This window comes from Diospyros lotus, chromosome 14 (assembly GCF_014633365.1).
Source record: "Diospyros lotus cultivar Yz01 chromosome 14, ASM1463336v1, whole genome shotgun sequence".
Lineage (NCBI taxonomy): Eukaryota > Viridiplantae > Streptophyta > Magnoliopsida > Ericales > Ebenaceae > Diospyros > Diospyros lotus.
In genome coordinates, this window is record NC_068351.1 from 6,321,391 (window position 1) to 6,339,971 (window position 18,581).

Consider the following 18,581-nt stretch of genomic DNA (forward strand, 5'->3'; position numbering starts at 1 on the left):
TGCATGGTCACAGGGCAACTGGGTACAGTCAAGGGAAGGATAGAGCGAGAGCGAGAGCGAGAGAGATAGTTGTGGTTATGCATGCATATATGAATGTACAGCCGTAGCACGCAGTACTTTTCTTCAACTCTCTTCTTGTCGGGTTCTAACAGTTTGTTTCCATTTTGGCTTGGAATTTCAAGTCAATAATTAGCAAGCTTTAATTTTAGCATTAATTATAGGATTGAGCCTTACTAGAAGCGAAGCCATCGATCGCTTTGGTTGTGGTGGGACAGTAGTCATAAATGATGGGTTGCTAGATCACAAAGAAGGCCTTCAACCTCTGAAACATAAGGCTTTTGTTTCATCTCGATCGCGTTGCCTCTCTTCCAGGGCACCTAATTTTGGACCCTCTTGCATATATCATGTGCATAACTATTTCTATTTAAATTAAAGTTTTGGCATGTCAAGGATCCCCCTTTTTTTGGTGTATGTGTTATGAATCGACGGTCTATATTCGTTCACATCATCATAAACTAGTAAACAATGACAGTGTTTGAGGGAAAAAAAAAAAAAAAAACAACAGTAAACTAATAAGGTTTCATTTTGCTATATAAGTTCTTATGTTATGCAAAACTTTTACAATTCATATATTATATTACGTGTATGGTTTTTTTTAGTATTAGGTTGTCGTTATTCAGATATCGTATGTATGTAATTTCCTAAGCCTGTTTTTTCACTTGAATTTCATTTTATTCCAATCACTAATAGATTAATGCTGTGCTTGGAATTGTGATCTTTTAACAGAAAAATACAGAAAATAATTACTTTGCGTATGCGCATGCATCTCAGCTTTGATAAAACAAAGAGTCGTCTAAACTTAATTATATATATCTCTCTGTGAACAAAAATATGTCTAATATATGCATTCCTTGAAACTCAAGTTACATCTTCCTGTTCCCCTACGTATTTCCTATTAATTTCTCATCGTTTTATTGTAATGATACTGCTATATATTTTTACATAGATTAATTTACACATTTCTTTCTATTAATTCTATATTTAATTAAGAAATTAGTAATATATTTACAACGAATTAGGGACTATCAATTAATTTTTAAAAATTATAAACACATACATAATTATATTGTTTATAATTTTTGAAAATTAGTTAATGATGTTGTAAAGAAATATCTCTAATTTTTTGAGTGTACAGAAAATGATTATATAAATTCCATGTATAAATAATATTACTAGAATAGTAATACTAACACATCTAAAATTAACGTTAATGAAATAAAACTGCAAAAAAGTCAAAATACCCGTTTTTAGAGAAAAAAAAAAAAAAAACCATTGTTATAGGAGGAGTTTTGGAGAAAAAGAAAGAGGGGTATTTGTGTATTTTTAAATATTTTAGCATGTTAAGTTGTAAATAATATATACTTATTTACAACTTAACTAATATTTTAAGAAAATAACATTAACCCTATTTAAATTATGGGAATAACAAATTAATTAATTACCCCATTCACCCGAAAAGAAATTAAAGGGTCAAAGGTAGATAGAAGGAAAAGGGAGGGCAAAAGAGTAAAAGCAGAGAGCGGGGGAAATGAGTGGCTGTGAGGGTGAGGTGTATGAAAATAGGTGGTGGTCCAAAAAGGACATATTTGGTGGTTCCAGGTGATAACCCACTCTCCTTGCTCCCTGTGGATGCTTGCTGACTGTCTTGCCCATAATCACTGGCCACGTGTCTTCCACGTCATATTAATGAAAAATCAAAACCAATCCAATCAAATCAAACCAAATCGATGAAGATTTCCTTCCGTTGATCTTTTTTTATTTTTTTTATTTTAATAAACTTATTTGTATTTATTCAGCATTATTATGTAAGAGCTAATCTATCAGTTAAAATTAAAAACTTTTTTTAAGAATGCATAAAAAATCAAACAAACATTTTATCAAACAAAAATATAAAATAATTGATTACTTTTGAAGTTTTTCCTAAAATGAATTTAAAATAAGATTAGCATATAATTAATATATTCTATGAGAATATTAAATAAAAATAAATAAATTTAAGACCAAACGTTTAAATTAGAAATTAAAAATTAAAAAAATCAATTAAATCAGTTGTTTCTGTTTAGTTCTTAAAATAAATATTTTTTTTTTTACTAATAAGAAGAAATAAAATTTTAAGTTTAAAAAGATATACAAAACTATTTTTTACTTTTTATATCTTAATTTTTCATATTTTCTCATTACAATCAATGAAAATAAATAAATTCAAAGTAGAAAAAGACAAATCAAATCAAGGTATTATATTATTCATATATATGCTGTATATATATACACTTTCTCTTTCTCTCTTTCTAAATGTCCGCCCACGCCCACCCCGAGAGACGTCAAGCCAAGAGACGGGCGGTGCCGGCCTCACGAGGGAGGGGCAGCTGACGGCGACTGTGACGACCACAGCAGCAAGGGAGCAATTTTAGCTGTACCCTTAGCGCATAGCCGCCACGTGTAGGGCCTAAGATTCCCCCGGCCGTGAGTCACCGCATGCGTTGATTTCAGTCTGCCGATTCTGTCTTGTGGCTAGGCCACGTGTCACGCGGATTTCTGTCAAATCCCACTCCGGTGGACACATGTCATAAATATACTATATAAAATGACAATAATAATAATACAATTGAATTAATGGAGCATCTTTTTCTGATCCTTTTGTTCTTAATTGCTTCCACTAATCTTATCTTTATAGATTATGCTCAATTTTAATAATATATCTTCTTCAGTGGATTAGCCTAAGAGAAGAGATTATGCATCCAACCAAAGTTTTTCAATGCCTAATATAAAAAAAAGTAAAAAAAAAAAAAGTTTTTAACTGTATTTTATTCATTAATTAATTGAGCCACATTTAAATTAAGACATATATAAAAAAATTATATTTTTATTATTTGGATACAATATTGTTTTGTAAGGTATCATTTTTTAGTTGTTTTAACTATAATTAGCTAGGCTAATTAAAATAACATTCTTAATAATTAATTAATGCATGTAACTATTAATTTATATATCTTCCAGTAAATAGCTAGTATACTAGATATAAATGTATCCAATTTTATTACCATTTTAAATTTTAATAAAATAATATAATATGCATTATAATATTAGAGGATATATTTGTTTACTTAATTATATATAACATTATAATATAAAAATTAATATTTTATATTATTTATGTAATTTATTATATGATAAAGGCTTCCAAAAAGTAAGCGGGAAGGATATAGGATACTTCAATTATAAGGGTCGCCAGGAATCAAAATTATTTTACTAAATTATTGTTTACTAAGTAATAAGAATTAATAGATCTTAATTATATATATACAAGGGATTGGGATTGGGATTAGCTGTGTGCATATTGGCGTCCTGACAGTGAGTGAAGCAGAAGAGAAGACTTGGTGATTGTGACCATAGACTGAAAACGGATCGGAGGGAGGAAGGGAGGGATAGGAGCAATCAGCAAAGCAAATAAATTAAAGAAGCAGCAAACCCTAATTCATTGCGATTCGTCGTCTTCCTCTCTCTCTCCTGTTTTGCATGAATTAATTATTCCATATATATATATTATTATTATATATAATATATATAGACAAAGAAAATAGAGGTGGTCCACATCTGAATAATTATATATACCAAAGATTCAGCACATTTTTTTTCTTCCTTTGCCTTGGAAGAGAGGTTGACAAGGACAATCTTAGTGAGACAGATCGAACATCGACTATACGTACGTACTGCCGTCTGGATTTAAACTTTTCTCGGATGAGTAGTAGTAACTCGTATACAGTCATGCATATTGATTGATTTGTATACTTAATTTGTGAGGTGTTGTATATATCTAATCACTTCAGGTATATATATATATATATAGTTGTGTGTTATTTGCGAAAATGATTTGATTATGTTCAATTAGCCTTTTTCATACTGAGATTGTTAATGAAGGAACACAAAAGGAATGTTCAATTATTCATTTACTCTTAAGGCTAGGCGCCCACTTCCTGACACACTTGTTTCCCTAAAATCTACCTTACTTGAACTGAACGAATAAATCTACCCAAAGACATAGATCGAGTGATCGGATGAATAATATGTCGGAGTCAATATAGTGATTTATAAGTTCGGTCATCGCCCTACGCAAGATAAAATGAATAATACGTCGATGTCAATTAACGTTAATGTATTTTTAAATATTTGAGAAATCTTTTAATCCCGATTTCTTTTGTGACCGCCATTATTTTTCCACGTTCTTGTTGTCACCATTGTCCTTCCATCTTCTTGTTGTGGTTTCGTTATTCCGTCGTTCTCCTTTCACTTTTTTGTCGTTCCATTATCAGTCCATCTGCAAACTCTTCGAGCAACAATCGCAACTCTATCCATCTTTTCTTCTTCAACTGCCATCTATAAGCATACGTATAACTGTAAATGTATATATATAGTTGTGAATGTGGGTATATAGCTATAGCTATGAGTCTGTGACTATGAAATCAAACATGTATATATACAGTGTCATGGGCTTTGACCCCTTACAATTTTAATTAAACATGTTATTACTTTAAAAATCAATAATAAGACTTTAATTAATATTCTTACATAATTTACATAACGATGAAAGTACGGCAGAATTCATTTCATTTCAAAGACAGAAATACCTCTTATCCTAAAAAAGAAAGTTAGGACCTCTGTCCAAACTGGCTTTTTGGGAAATGGAAAAATAAAGAATACTGAGCCAAAAATAAAATAAAAAGAAAAATCCAAACAAGTTGCATCTGTTCGAGGCAACTCTTTTAGTTGCTTTGTGCTGGTCTTTCACTAGTTTGTTTGATATAAGTGTTGGGATTATATAGATCTTATCATATATGTGCAGATGAATTAAAGTTTAGTTTATAGGTATCTCTTTTTTCAGAAAATATGATTTAATTAATAAATTAAAAACAAAAACGAAATGTTACCTTTTGATGAAATCCAATTTTACTGTTAAGTTTTCCTGCCATATAATTCTCTAAGTATAAGATGTCGAGTCAATCCATCTAAAATTACTTCTATCCAAGAATATAAAGAGAAATAGTGAAAGAATTTTTTCTCAAAAAATTCTAACTCACTTCTTTGGATTCACACACAATTCTTCAAAACTCTCTCAACACTCAAAAATATTTCAAGTTAAAGAAATGAAGAGTTAATTGAGCTTTTATATAGGGTTTTATTAACCCTACTCATTAAATGAGTTGGGCTTCTCAAACCCATTCCATTTAATGCTATTGGGCCAACCCCAATTCAATGGTGTTTATTTGAATCCAATAGTGCTATTGGACCAAATCTAATGTGCTAGCAAAAGGCTCAATCCAATTAATAATTAAATAATCATATTCATAATATAATTATTTAATTATTCTTATTTATCCAATGAATAAATACACTATTATTAGTAAATTATAAAATTACTAATTTATCCATCTTCTCTTTGAAAGTGATTTCTTTTGAGTGGGACTTTATAGGTTCACAAATAAATTGGAAACAAAAATAATCAACGACTAATTCTCGTAAATCATGAATGACATCTAGCACCCAATTTACTGTAAAACGGGTATTGTGAATATTTTATTACGTTACCATATAATACAGTCCTTCTATCATCCTATATCCTGACAAGATATGAGATCATGGTCAGCAAGTCGAATCTCTTAATCTCGTCATATGACCAAATCCAAAATCAATCTTGACTAATTATGACACAACCCTTATGGAACAAATTCCATCATTATATTATCTTGACCAAGGATTTATCGTCAAATGATTATTGGATCGCATATGATATCTTCTTCAAAAATCTCAAGGTAATAGATTTCATATCTGATGCACACATACCTCATGTATCATTGAATTAGACACATAGATACGTATGATTATTCTTGATTATAACAACCATATAATATCGTTCATATCCTAATCCATCAATATATAGATATCCGTGTCATCTCAAGTCTAAAGACTAGTTGCACATTCGCAGCTAATATTGAATCATTGACCCGTGAGAAATAACCCATGCGATTCAATGTTAATAGTCTCGTTTAGTGAACTCGTTCTTGTAATGAGCACCCACTCATCTTCCTTTTATATCTCATATAGAGTGGTACGAGACTCACCAACCTTATCTTTTAGTATCTCATACTGAACAAGGAAAGAAACGATGTGCTAGTTTTTACGAGTTGCTATTATCCAAATTAGGAATTCTACAGTCAGGAACTTGTTTATAGTATAACGAATTGTAGGTTATTCGTAACTCGTATTCTTAATTATTAAGAATAATATCCACTGCTTATTTTACTAATGGATATATGTTTTATAATTTAAATTATATTACAATTTAAATAAAAACATAAATTTGTCATTTAAAGAATTACAAGATCAAATCATTTTGTGTCACTAAAATCGATCTTCAGAGTTCATATCTAACAATATATATATATATATTCTTTTTGTTTTTCCATTACATTCAATTCAAATGCCTTTACATTCAACGAATTTTGTTGCTTTAATTATCCTTTTGTGCTTCAGATATTTTATGGCAAAGTTAACCACAACGATATTGCAATAATAATATTCCTAGGTTTATCTCTGTTTGGAATTTTGAGTTCAACTCTTGATCATATTATAGGTTGATCTTTATGCCTTGGGCTTATCTTTATCTATTGTATAGGTTTATCACCTCTATGACACTCTCTATAATAGCTATATACGACAGTTATATAATTCATTTAAAGCAATACAATATTCATTGTTTTGAGTCCTGTGTTTCTTCTAATGTTGTATCTAACCAACCTCCCAGACATGTTTTCTTGCCTTGTAGCTATACCTATTTTTTATTACCTTACAACTCTCTCTCTCTCTCTCCATTTAGATTCTATTTTCTAACTCGTGCATAAGATTTGTATGCATTAAATCTCCTTTTCTGCATAGTACGTGTTCCCCTATCAATTATGGCGTAGCCTAACTATTCACTAAGTCGTTTGACTCATTCCCAGTTGTCCTTCCCCTTTTCAGATTAGAGTCCTACTTGACCTTTGAGAAGCAAAACATATTTCAGCACTATTACAATCTTGGTACATGACAAGGTCCATATGGCATACTATTCTTTATTTGGCTTAGATGTCTTGTGTAATACTCGAAAAATTTTTGAGGTTATAAACGAGATTTTACGTAAGGTACAAGTGAAATTTTCAAAATAGTAAGATTATAAGGTACACTTTTACAACTTTAAGTGATCGAATTAACCACAAGAAATGCCACGAACCTTAGATGTTTAAGAAAAAAAATATAATATCGACGAGTGATTCGAGGCATAATTTTAGATGTCAAAAGAAATTGGATTGGGAACGATTTTTTATAAAACTATGGATCAAGTTGAAAAATTGAATCGACATAGGAAACTTTCAAAAAGTCAACGGAGTATTTTGAGGACCTAGATTTTATATATAAAACAACCCTTAAGTAATTTCGGGTTAAAATGAAAGGACTTAGGGTCAAATCGATCAATAAGGCTTACACTACAAAAAAACAGTTGTTTAGAGACGAATTTTGAGATGAATTTTTAGTTTGAGACGGATTTTAGTCCGTCACAAAATGCTCGTCACAAAATTTGGGATTGATTTTTCCGTCTCAAATTTGAGAAAGATTTTGAGACTACCATTTCCATCTCAAATTTGAGACGGATTTAGAGACATTTTTTCTATCTCGAAATCTATCTAAAATTTGAGAGGGACATTGAGACGGATTTTTCATCTCAAATTTGACACGAATTTAGAGATGGATTTTTTGGTCTCAAATTTAAGAGAGATTTTGAGACAGATTTTCCATCTCAAATTTGAAACAGATTTTTCCGTCTCCAAATCCGTCTCAAATTTGAGAGGAATTTTTAGACAAATTTTCTATCTCAAATTTGAGACGGATTTATTTTGTCTCAAATTTGAGACGAATTTTTTTCTCTCAAAATTCATCTCAATTTTGAGAGGAGTTGTGAGATGGATTTTTTCGTCTCAAATTTGAGAGGGATTTTTCTGTCTCTAAATCTATCTGGAATTTAGAGACAAAAAAATCTCTCTCAAATTTGAGATAAATTTTTCTATTCTATCAATTTTTAAGAAGGATTTTTCGATTGATTTTTCCGTCTCTAAATCTGGCTCAAATTTAAATATAATTAAAAATAATAATTTAATTTTCTTTTAAAAAATTTTAAAATTCAACGTGATAAACACATATACGAACTAAAAAAATTCATCAATACCATACAATAAATCCATAGAGTAATACACATTATCCATAAATATTAAAAATACATCATAAAATCTATCATCCATACTAATAACACGTCCATAAATAGTAAAAATACATAATAAATTCTATCATTTATACAAATAACGAATCTTTTTAATGATCCGAAGGATTCGGGGGCAGTGATGATGAAGACGGCGGCAGGGGAGGCAACCTACCTTCAAGGGCTGACAAACGATCATGAAAGGGTTCAATAGCTGTCCTAACAACTTCTTGAATCTGCTCTGCCAATGAGCTTAAGGATGGTGGCGGTGGCGATGGTAGGTAGTAGGAACCAGGGATGACATACACTTCAGACCCCATCCCATAGACACAACCCTTTTTCTTGCCGCCCGCAACCTCCAACCATATTGATCTTTCGTCAATAGCTGGCTGCGAGGGTTGGACAGCGTCATTATCTTCTGACTGGCCAAATGTCGATGCCTGTGATAATGCCTCGTGTTGTCGCGTTTGGAAGTCAGCCTGCAAGCATCATAGATACATGAAATAATTAAGTTGTATTATCAAAAGATCAGTTAATCATAATAGAATAATATAAAAAGACACAAATAATGTATACTTACATAAGTATCCTCAGATCTCCTATCAACAAATCCCGAACTGTCTCTATTTCTAAGTGTTGCGAGAAACAACTCAGCCTATGTGGGTGGGCAATCAAATTGCTTTGACTGCAAAGAAAAAAAAAAGATGTTCATGCAAAAATTGTTGTTTCTTAAAAAATAAATACAATCTTTTATGGATTAAAAATTGTTATTTTTAAGCATAAAAGAAATACAATTTTTGTAATCAATTTTTAAAATAAGAACAATGAAATAAAGATGTAAAAAATAATAGTCAAACAGTGACATGTATGATGGAAAGCTCATGTGGTTGGCCCCAAGCGTCATTGTGCCAATTATATATATTTATATGTATAGATATACATACACACAAACACTGTGCCAAGTGCCAGTGTGCCAATTATGGTTCCATGCTTTAAGGGCTGGATCTTGGTTTCATTGCCAGGCCATTGTTTAATTACTCATGGATGCATTTTTTTTTTTCTTTTTCTTTCATCAATTCTAGTTACAAATTACATAACATAAGAAAAATAACAAGGATATATGGTTCAATTAATCATTCTCTTAATGGCAAACCAGCTTTCTCTCTCTGTAACTCTCTGATCTCTCCTCATTCCCTGTGAGAGTGTAATGATCTTTAATACTCTTTTATATCCTATTCTTAGGATTTTAAACTGATGAATAAGAACACTTGTAATTAAGATTAGAAAAATTTCTAAGATAGTCTCTAAGTTATGCCTAGTTTTCGTCATAAGATCAGATAAATCTAGGGAATAAATGAAATTACGAATAAAGAAAATAGTACCTGAGTTGGTCAGCAAAGCTGGAGATGGAGGTGGCGACAAATGGGCGAGAGAGAGAGAAAGAGAGAGCAGCAAAAATGAATCCATGAAGAGAAAGAGAAATGGAAATACAAGGCAACCCAATGTTATAAGAAGAAAAAAAATGAAGGCAGAGAGAGAGAGAGAAGCAAGGGTGAATCCACGAAGAGAAAGAGAGATGGAGGTAGAAGGCAACCCAATGTTAGAAGAAGAAAAAAAATGAAGATAAAAAGAATAAGAAAAATAAAAAATAATGATGACTAATGAGAATAATGATGATTTTGGTCATCATTACGAGCGAAGAGGTGGGAATGAAAATTTTGGGGGGGGTTATTTCATATTTGTATTTTTATTTTTTTAATATTTAGTTATTAAATAAAAAAATAAACAACAGCAACCTTCACTTGCAACTTTCACTTCTTTTACCCATAAATAAAACTATAAACAGACAAACAAATTCAATCCAAGCTTTTTGACTTGGTAACGATCCAACTCTCAGTCCATCCCCTTAATTGCCTTTTTCATTCTTCCTTCAATTCTTTTAATATTAAATTATCAATTCTTTTAATATTATCATTGTTATTAATATTAAAATATATTAATGCTATGGCCCTAGCGAGAAGATTCTCAACAATGCCTATTGCCAAATCATTAAATTATCAATTCTTTTAATATTATCATTGTTATTAATATTAAAATATATTAATGCTATGGCCCTAGCGAGAAGATTCTCAACAATGCCTATTGCCAAATCAAAAGTTGGCTTATTTTAATTAGAGTTAATTATATAAATTTAATAATATGACAATATATAAAAAATAAAAATATATAAAGAAATAATGTTTTATTCCTTCAAATTAAATGACTAAATAATATCAATTTTATAAAAATTAATCTTATAAAAATATTAACATTATATTAAAAATATTTATTATAAGCAATTTCTAATAAATATAAAATTATAAGATTATATATAATAGACAGTTAGCATAAAATGTTAATATTTTTAATAAAAAAATAAAAAGTAATAATATAAAAAGTAATTTCAAAAAATTCGTCTCTATACATATATATAATATATAATAATATTAATTAGAAATATTGAAAATAAGTGAGGATGATTCTTTTTATTATTTTTATATCACTAATTATAATAATTCTTTTTATTATTTTTTTGTCTCACTAAGTGAGGATGATTCTACACACACACACACACATATATATATATATATATATATCAAAAGAGGCCTTGAAATATATAATTTAAATTATGATATTTATTAAATAATTTAAATAATAACTTATTGTAATCATTTAAAATATGATAATAGAATAATTTAAATTATTATATTTCAAATTAACGAGGCAAAACTTCTAAACAACGAAAGTAAATATATTATATTATGATATTTATTAAATAATTTAAATAATAACTTATTGTAATCATTTAAAATGTGATAATAGAATAATTTAAATTATTATATTTCAAATTAACGAAGCAAAACTTGTAAACAACAAAAGTAAATATATTATATTATATTATTTATATATATTCAATTGATAAATTATTATCAATTAAATAAAAATAATATAATTAAATAAAAATAATATATTTAAATTTTAGATTGATTAATAACATGACCATATTTAATTTGATAAATTTCTTCTACTTTTTCTTTCCTTTATCCCTGTGTCTTCTCTCCTTCAAGATACTTCATATCAACTAGGATAGAAAAATGCCTAATATCAACTATCTCTCAAAATACTTAAATTGCAACACCTTCGTAAGATTTGTACTCGCTAATCATTCTGACCATAGATCCAATATTACATATCATCTGAGAAAGAAATCATAGAATATTCAAGGGGTACAATATCATTATATAATTCTCAAATCTAATTTACCTTCATAATGCTCAATGCTGATGTCTGTCGAACACAACTGGTTCAAGTTCATTAATATCTCCGGCGATGCTCGGATACAGTTCTGGAATAGGATTGGTTTCTAGGGGAATTTGATTTTGAACATGTTGAAGGTTTGCATAAGAGTCTACAAACTCCTTCAAAAATGCTTGATAAATTTGTAGATTGATAACCTAAAAAAAAAAAAAAAAAATCACACATAATTAGCAAATTAAGTCCAGAACTCAAAAAGATTAAGGATTTAGGATTCATCATACCTGTTGTTGGAGCATAAGAATTTCAGATACACAACCGTAAGTCGAATCTTGAATCCTAGCTTGAGCCTTATATATCATTGTAGCAACAGCCTCATTACGGTCTTTTATCGGAAGATGGATCAGGAGATTGAAGGCATTTTTGGAACCAAAAACTTTGTGGATAACTTCAAAATTAGTATTTCCTGCTTCATTGCAGAAATAAGGGGCAAAGATGCACCATTCAATACATCTTCTTCTCAAGTACTTGCAAGCACCGCATGAAAAACCGATTCTTGACATGATCTTCTAGTTGTTTCTAAAGAAAATGAGAAAGGATAAAAATTTTGCGACTTACCTCTTTGTAGATCGGAGTAATACTTGCAAGCAACAGAGGGGAGAGATAGAGAGAAGGTTGGAGCGAGCCTAAGAGACATTGGAGATGAAGTTACACGAGTAATAGATAGAGAGAGAGAGAAAAACAACCAAAAGTAAAGCATTTGGTTGTGCGCAGCAATTCTGTAATATCCTAGGATTTTGAGAATAATAATAATTAATTTTATATTTAAAATATTTTTAACATCAATTAGAAATTATAATTGAAAAAACAAATTAATGGGTTTAGAGTTATTGGGCTAAGTTGGAAAAATAAAAACTAAATAAATGGGTTTAGAGTTAGTGGGCTAAATTGGAAAAATAAAGACTAAGTAAATGGACTTAGAGTTAGTGGGTTAAGTTGAAAAAATAAAAGACTAAGTAAATGGACTAATTAATAGATTAAAAAAGTAGATTTAAAATTAATGAATTAAATAAAAGAATAATCTATTTAGAATAAGATTTAGTGAAAAATAATTAAGGTGACAAAATAATTAAAGATAGTAGGTTAAATAATTGAGAAATGTTGGAGACAAAGTAAGGTGTGGACAAATAATTAAAAATTATGAGTGAGATTTAATGAAAAATAATTAAAAAAGATGACAAAATAATTAAAGATGATGGGTGAAATAATTGAGAAATGTTGGAGACAAATTAAGGTGTTGACAAATAATCAAAGATAATGAATGAAATAATTGAAAAATGTTAGAGATAAAGTAGGGTGTAAACAAATAATTAAAGATTATAAGTAAAATTTAGTCGAAAATAATTAAGAAATATGACAAAATAATTAAAGATGATTAGTGAAATAATTTAGAAATGTGGGAGACAAAATAAGGTGTGGACAAATAATCAAAGATAATTGATGAAATAATTGAGAAATGTGGGAGACAAAGTAAGGTGTGAATAAATAATTAAATATTTTTAGTGAGATTTAGTGAAAAATAATTAAGAAATGTGACAAAATAATTAAAGATAGTGGGTCACTACAATTATGTTAAACTTAACTCAAGCTTCTATAAATAGAGGAAACTTGAAAGGTTTGAGGACTTAGATTAGAAGGAGAAATGTTGTAAGAAAGAAAGATTTGAGAGTGAGAGAGAGATTGAAAAAAAAGAAAGAAAAAAAGTAGAGAGAGAAAAATACCAAAAAATTCATAGAAAAATCCTATAGGTTGCATTTAGTAGTTTGTGTGAAAATTTGTGGCAAAAGGCGTTGTTGGATATGCAAATCGAGGTTTCATCGCAATATTAAAGAATACCGAATCGCTCCACGGGAATGTGAGTTATCTTCAAAATTTTCAGAAATATGAGAATGATATTTTAGAATTTTTAATGATGAAATTTGAATAGAAATGCATAATTAGTATTTATTATGGATTTTTTAGGCAATAGATGCTAGAAAATTAAAGAGAAAATGAGAAATAAATAGAACATGGATTCTAAAAATTATGAGGAAATTTATGGGACTTAGGAATATTGCTTTAGGAATTATTGAGAAGAGAAATTGAGAAAATTTATGAGAAAGTATTTATTTCATAATCTTGAGGAAATAATATGAGGAAATGAGAGAAATTAGGAAAATTAGAGAAAATTAGAAATATGATTTTCTTAAATAATTATGATGCTCGGGGTACGCCAAGTTTCATAATTGAGTATGATTGGAAGTCCGACACGAATTTTGAGGTAAGATTATGTTAGGGGCAAAATTGTCTTTTTGCAAGGTAAGTGGTACCTCCCAACTGAATTTAGTTTTATAAAAATATTTGATTTGTAAGTGGTTCAATCCAAAACCTGATTTTATGTAAATGATTTTATCATGTTATCATGCCTTGATGTGAATATGTTATGTAGATTGTATTTATATGTTTGATTTATGAAATATGCATATGAGCATGATGAGATTCGCGGTCATACGTTATATGGGTTTGAGATTAGGTACTGGGTCCGTTACTTTGCCAAGGGTGCACCCATACACCTCGATCTAGCAGGGAGACTGAAAAAATGGCGGGTAATCTTAAGGTGCAGTCGACCCAAACATGAGAGTTATGATGTTATGTGCATTGCATACATACATGAGCATTAAATATTTTGTATCCTTACTTAGATGATTCATTATCTAACCTGGGCTTTGCCTCTGGAATATTCAAACGTTCCAGATTAAGATAGTAGTAGAAATGAGGATAAATGAGACATGTAATGGCTCTTAGCAAAGTGCATGATGAGTTGTATGATCACTTGAACTTATGTTATGTTGCTTATGTATTTAAGTTCTGCTAATTCGAATTCTAAATGATTGAGAAATGATGATGTAAAACCCTATTTAGGGTTAATGTTAGTTGAGAACTTATAATTAAGTCATGCTAAGAAATTTATGTTCTCGTGATGTAAGAGCTGATTTTTTATTAATGTAATGATATTAGGTTCGATTCTAGCTTCCACATTTAATGTTTATGATAATTCTCTTTGAAGATAAATGAATGAAAATTTTTGGACGTATAAGAGTAATGATATGGTTTAGTCTTAGTTTTAGTAGTATTTGAAGAAAAAAATTTATCTCAGAATTGTCCTGAGTTATAACGCGCTCAGAAAATGGGACGTTACAAATTCCGCGACAGCATCTAGACTCACACAGCAAATTCCGGAAAGCTCTTTGGAGACGTGTTGAGGAAAATCAGAAAAGTTGTTCGGATATTAAAGAAAATAATATATAATCTTTAACTTAAATAAATAAATAAATAATAAATATATATAAATAAATAATAAATATTGATTAAATTAATTGAAATTAATTAATTAATTAAAAAATAAAAAGAAGAGTTAATATATTTTTTTTTATTACTAAATGAATAAATTTTGTAATTACATCTTATATAATTAAATATTGTGACAAAATATTATACACCCCTAATGACAAAATATTCTGATTAATCACCATGACCGGCCCCATTCAATATTCATCTCTTGTGAAATAAAATTTTGTGTCAAATCACACATAGCTAAGCATCCATTGTTTTATCCTCAATTGTATACTAATCATTTAATTTTTTTATACATTTTCTAAAATTTTGCGATGATTAAGAATGTTAATAACTATTACAAATAGTGCGATCGTTTTATATATATTTACTAGCTGCAATCATTGTTTTGTTGTCATTCAAGTTAAATTGAAATAAATATATATTTTTAAACATTTTGAAATAAATAAATTTTGCAATCATTGTTTTATTTATCTGCTCACCCTAACTGTATATAGCTCAGCTCAGACCGTAATATTAATGTTATTTTAATTTTTTTTCTTAATTCTATTTTTTTAATAAAAATTAAAATATTATTTTATTAAAATTTTTAAACATAATATTTTTAATTAAAATTTAAAATTACCAAAAAATAAACATTAGTTTATTATTTTTCAATATTTCCAATCAATATTGACACCAAAAATTTGGTATTAATATTTTATAACAAAATATCTTAATATTATACAAAAGTCAAATTTTCAAAGTTTTATTCATATTTTATTATTGTAATGGGAAAAAATATTACAAAATTCATTAGTCTCGATCTTATAGTTAATTGTTATATAACATTTGTAGTGGTTGTTTATTATTACCAATTGTGTGGGTAATTGTTTAAAAAATTAAATTAAAATTTTAATAATAAAATAAAAAATAATGGAATAAATTAATTGATTAAAAAATAAAAAGAAGAGTTAATATATATATTTTTAATTTTTTAATACATTTTCTAAAATTTTGCCATGGCTAAATTTATTTTTTTATTATTGAATGAATAATTTTTTTGATAATTTATAAATTTTTATATATATTAGTTTACATGTATATATACTTTATTTTATATTTTATGCACATAAAATATATTAATTTATATGTTTAGAATTTAAGTTCTATATCTATAAATAAAAATTTTACATTTTATAAATTAATTTTATATTTTATAAATTTGAGAGGGATTTTGAGACGGAAAAATATCCGTCACAAATTGAGAAAGATTAATTTACGTCTCCAAAATTCCTCTTAAATTGAGACGGAGTTAGAGATGGAAAAAATCCGTTCCTACATTCATCTCAAATTGAGACAAATTTTGAGATAAAAAAATTCCGTCCCTAATTTGAGACGAAAAAATTTTCATCTCAAATTCCCTCTCAAATTGAGACGGATTTAGAAATGGAAATAAATTCGTCTCTAATTTGAGACGGATTAATTTTCATCTCGAAATTTGTCTCAAATTTGAGACGAAATTTAGAGACATAAATTTTTCCTTCTCAAATTAGAGATGAATTTTTTTCGTCTCTAAATCCATCTCAATTTGAGAGGGATTAGTTTTGGTCTCTAAATCCGTCTCAAATTAAAGAGGGATTATTTTTCGTCTCTAAATCGGTCTCAAATTAGAGACAGATTTTTTCCCGTCTCTAAATCCTTCTCAAACAAATCCATCTCTAAATCCGTCTCAAATCCGTCTCTAAACTGTTGTTTTCTTGTAATGTTAAATGTAATTCGTCAATTTTGTTCGATGGAGGTTAAAAAGATAGTTTTTTAAAAATTTCAAGAATGAAATGAAGAATATAAAATTTGTGGGCCTTAGTGGTGTTATTGGAACGATTAGGGACTTTAAGAAAATAGACAAATTGAGATTGAAAATTAGTTGGGAGTGTAATAAATCAAAAGTAGGTGTGAAACCAGTAAAGTCGGCGGTCGACTTTTCTTGCCGCTGTTTCCGACGATGGGACGACTGAGGGTGGTTCGGGGGATGTTTTATACGGCACAGGAAAGTTTGGAGGCCAAGCCTTAGCCTTTGATTGGTTGAGTTGTGGCCAATTTTTACTATAAAAGGAAGGCCAATGGTTTTGATTTTTGGCACACAAATTGGCCGTGTTTTTGAGCATTTTTGAAGGATTGGTTAAAGAGCTTTTGATCCTTGCATCAAAGGGAGAAATTCTGGAGATTTTGGTACATTTTTGGAGTGGGTTTAAAACTGATTCGAGCTTGGCCAGAAAACATGAGAATTGAGGCATTATGAATACGTTCAAAGTGAGTGTTCCTACCCTAAAAACTTGGTATTTGTTCTACCTAAATGTGTTATGATTTCATGCAAAATGATTTTGTTGCATGTGAACGGTAATTGGCGACGGTTGGTTTCATATGAGAGGTTCATCCCAAAACGTTTTATACGTGTGCATTGTATTTTATGCAATAAATGATGTTCATAAAATGTTGTTTATATGATGCATCGAGTTGTGGTATGTGACACTTTCATATGTTTGTCTTGTTCATATGGGATGTCAGCCTGAGATATTGTCCGGATAGTGTAGCTGTAATTCCCCAAGAGTGTTGCCGAAACAACGTATAAGGGTAGCTCGATTGTGCTGGTGTGCATGTCGGGATGGCTGCCTAGGGTTCTGTGCCAGGCTATGTGGTCAAGGAAGTTACACTAGGACGATTGGTTGTCCATATGAGATATGAGTTGGGAAAGTTTAACGTGTCTAGAATGCTTTTAAGTGGGAACGTAATCCCTGATGTAATTGTGGTGAATCGGGTTCTTGTGTTGATGTCGACTTTCCTGAGCCGGGAGTGATAATGATTGTTCCCGAGATGTCGGGGAGATGCGTTAACTTTGCCCCTCTTAAGCTAAAACTGTGTTGTGTCAATGTGTCAGTGTGATGATGTTGCCTCTAAAAAGATTGCTCTTTTCATGTGGTTGGATTAAGCGCTGTGTGGGATTCTTTTGAGCTAAGGCTTGTAGGGTTACGTTGGTTTCTTTCATGTCTTGCATACATTCATGAAAATGTGCATTGAACTCTCACTTAGATGATTTATCATCTAATTTGAACTATGTACTTGGAATATTCAAATGTTCCAGGTAAAAACAGTGGTGCAAAAGGAAAAATGATTGCCGAGGAGTAACGGCAAATAGTAGATGGTTTATAGTATGTTGTTTTTAATTATATTGTATATTTTGATGACGTCATGTAAAACGATGGTTTGACTTTTAAGTCATGAATGAAATGGTTGCGGTTATATATCATTTGAGATTTCGATCTTGCTTCTGTACTTGGGATGATTTACCTGTCTTAATTTATTAATGATTCTGAGTTGATATACTGAGAAGGTGTAACGAGATTGTCGAGAAACGATTTATGTGTTGAGTTTCTATTGAAAAGAAATATATCCCCAAAATCTTACATTATCTAACACTCTAGAAAAGCAGAGTGTTACATCTTATTCCCGATTGTACAATTAGGAGTTTAGGACTAGTCCACCCCGTCCTTTGTATCTTTTCTTTATTTTG

The 18,581-nt window shown here is 29.6% G+C and overlaps 1 protein-coding gene across 1 annotated transcript; it reads right to left on the reverse strand.

The window, feature by feature from the left end:
* Positions 1 to 8,457: 8,457 nt before the first annotated feature.
* LOC127790168 (LOB domain-containing protein 30-like) lies at positions 8,458 to 12,335 on the reverse strand. The gene is made up of 4 exons (XM_052319466.1): positions 12,257 to 12,335; positions 11,923 to 12,104; positions 11,686 to 11,838; positions 8,458 to 8,823 (listed from the first exon to the last, which is right to left on the reverse strand). The coding sequence occupies exons 1-4, from the start codon at positions 12,333 to 12,335 to the stop codon at positions 8,458 to 8,460; spliced, it is 780 nt and encodes a 259-aa protein (XP_052175426.1).
* Between the last annotated feature and the right edge of the window lie 6,246 nt (positions 12,336 to 18,581).

Bases quoted from the DNA above. Each gene is read 5' to 3' on its own strand.
- LOC127790168 (XM_052319466.1), bottom strand. From the start codon at position 12,335: ATGTCTCTTAGGCTCGCTCCAACCTTCTCTCTATCTCTCCCCTCTGTT. The intron at 12,105-12,256 runs GTAAGTCGCAAA...GCAATGAAGCAG, and splicing joins TTACTCCGATCTACAAAGAG to GAAATACTAATTTTGAAGTT. The intron at 11,839-11,922 runs GTATGATGAATC...TTTTTTTTTTAG, and splicing joins TTCTTATGCTCCAACAACAG to GTTATCAATCTACAAATTTA.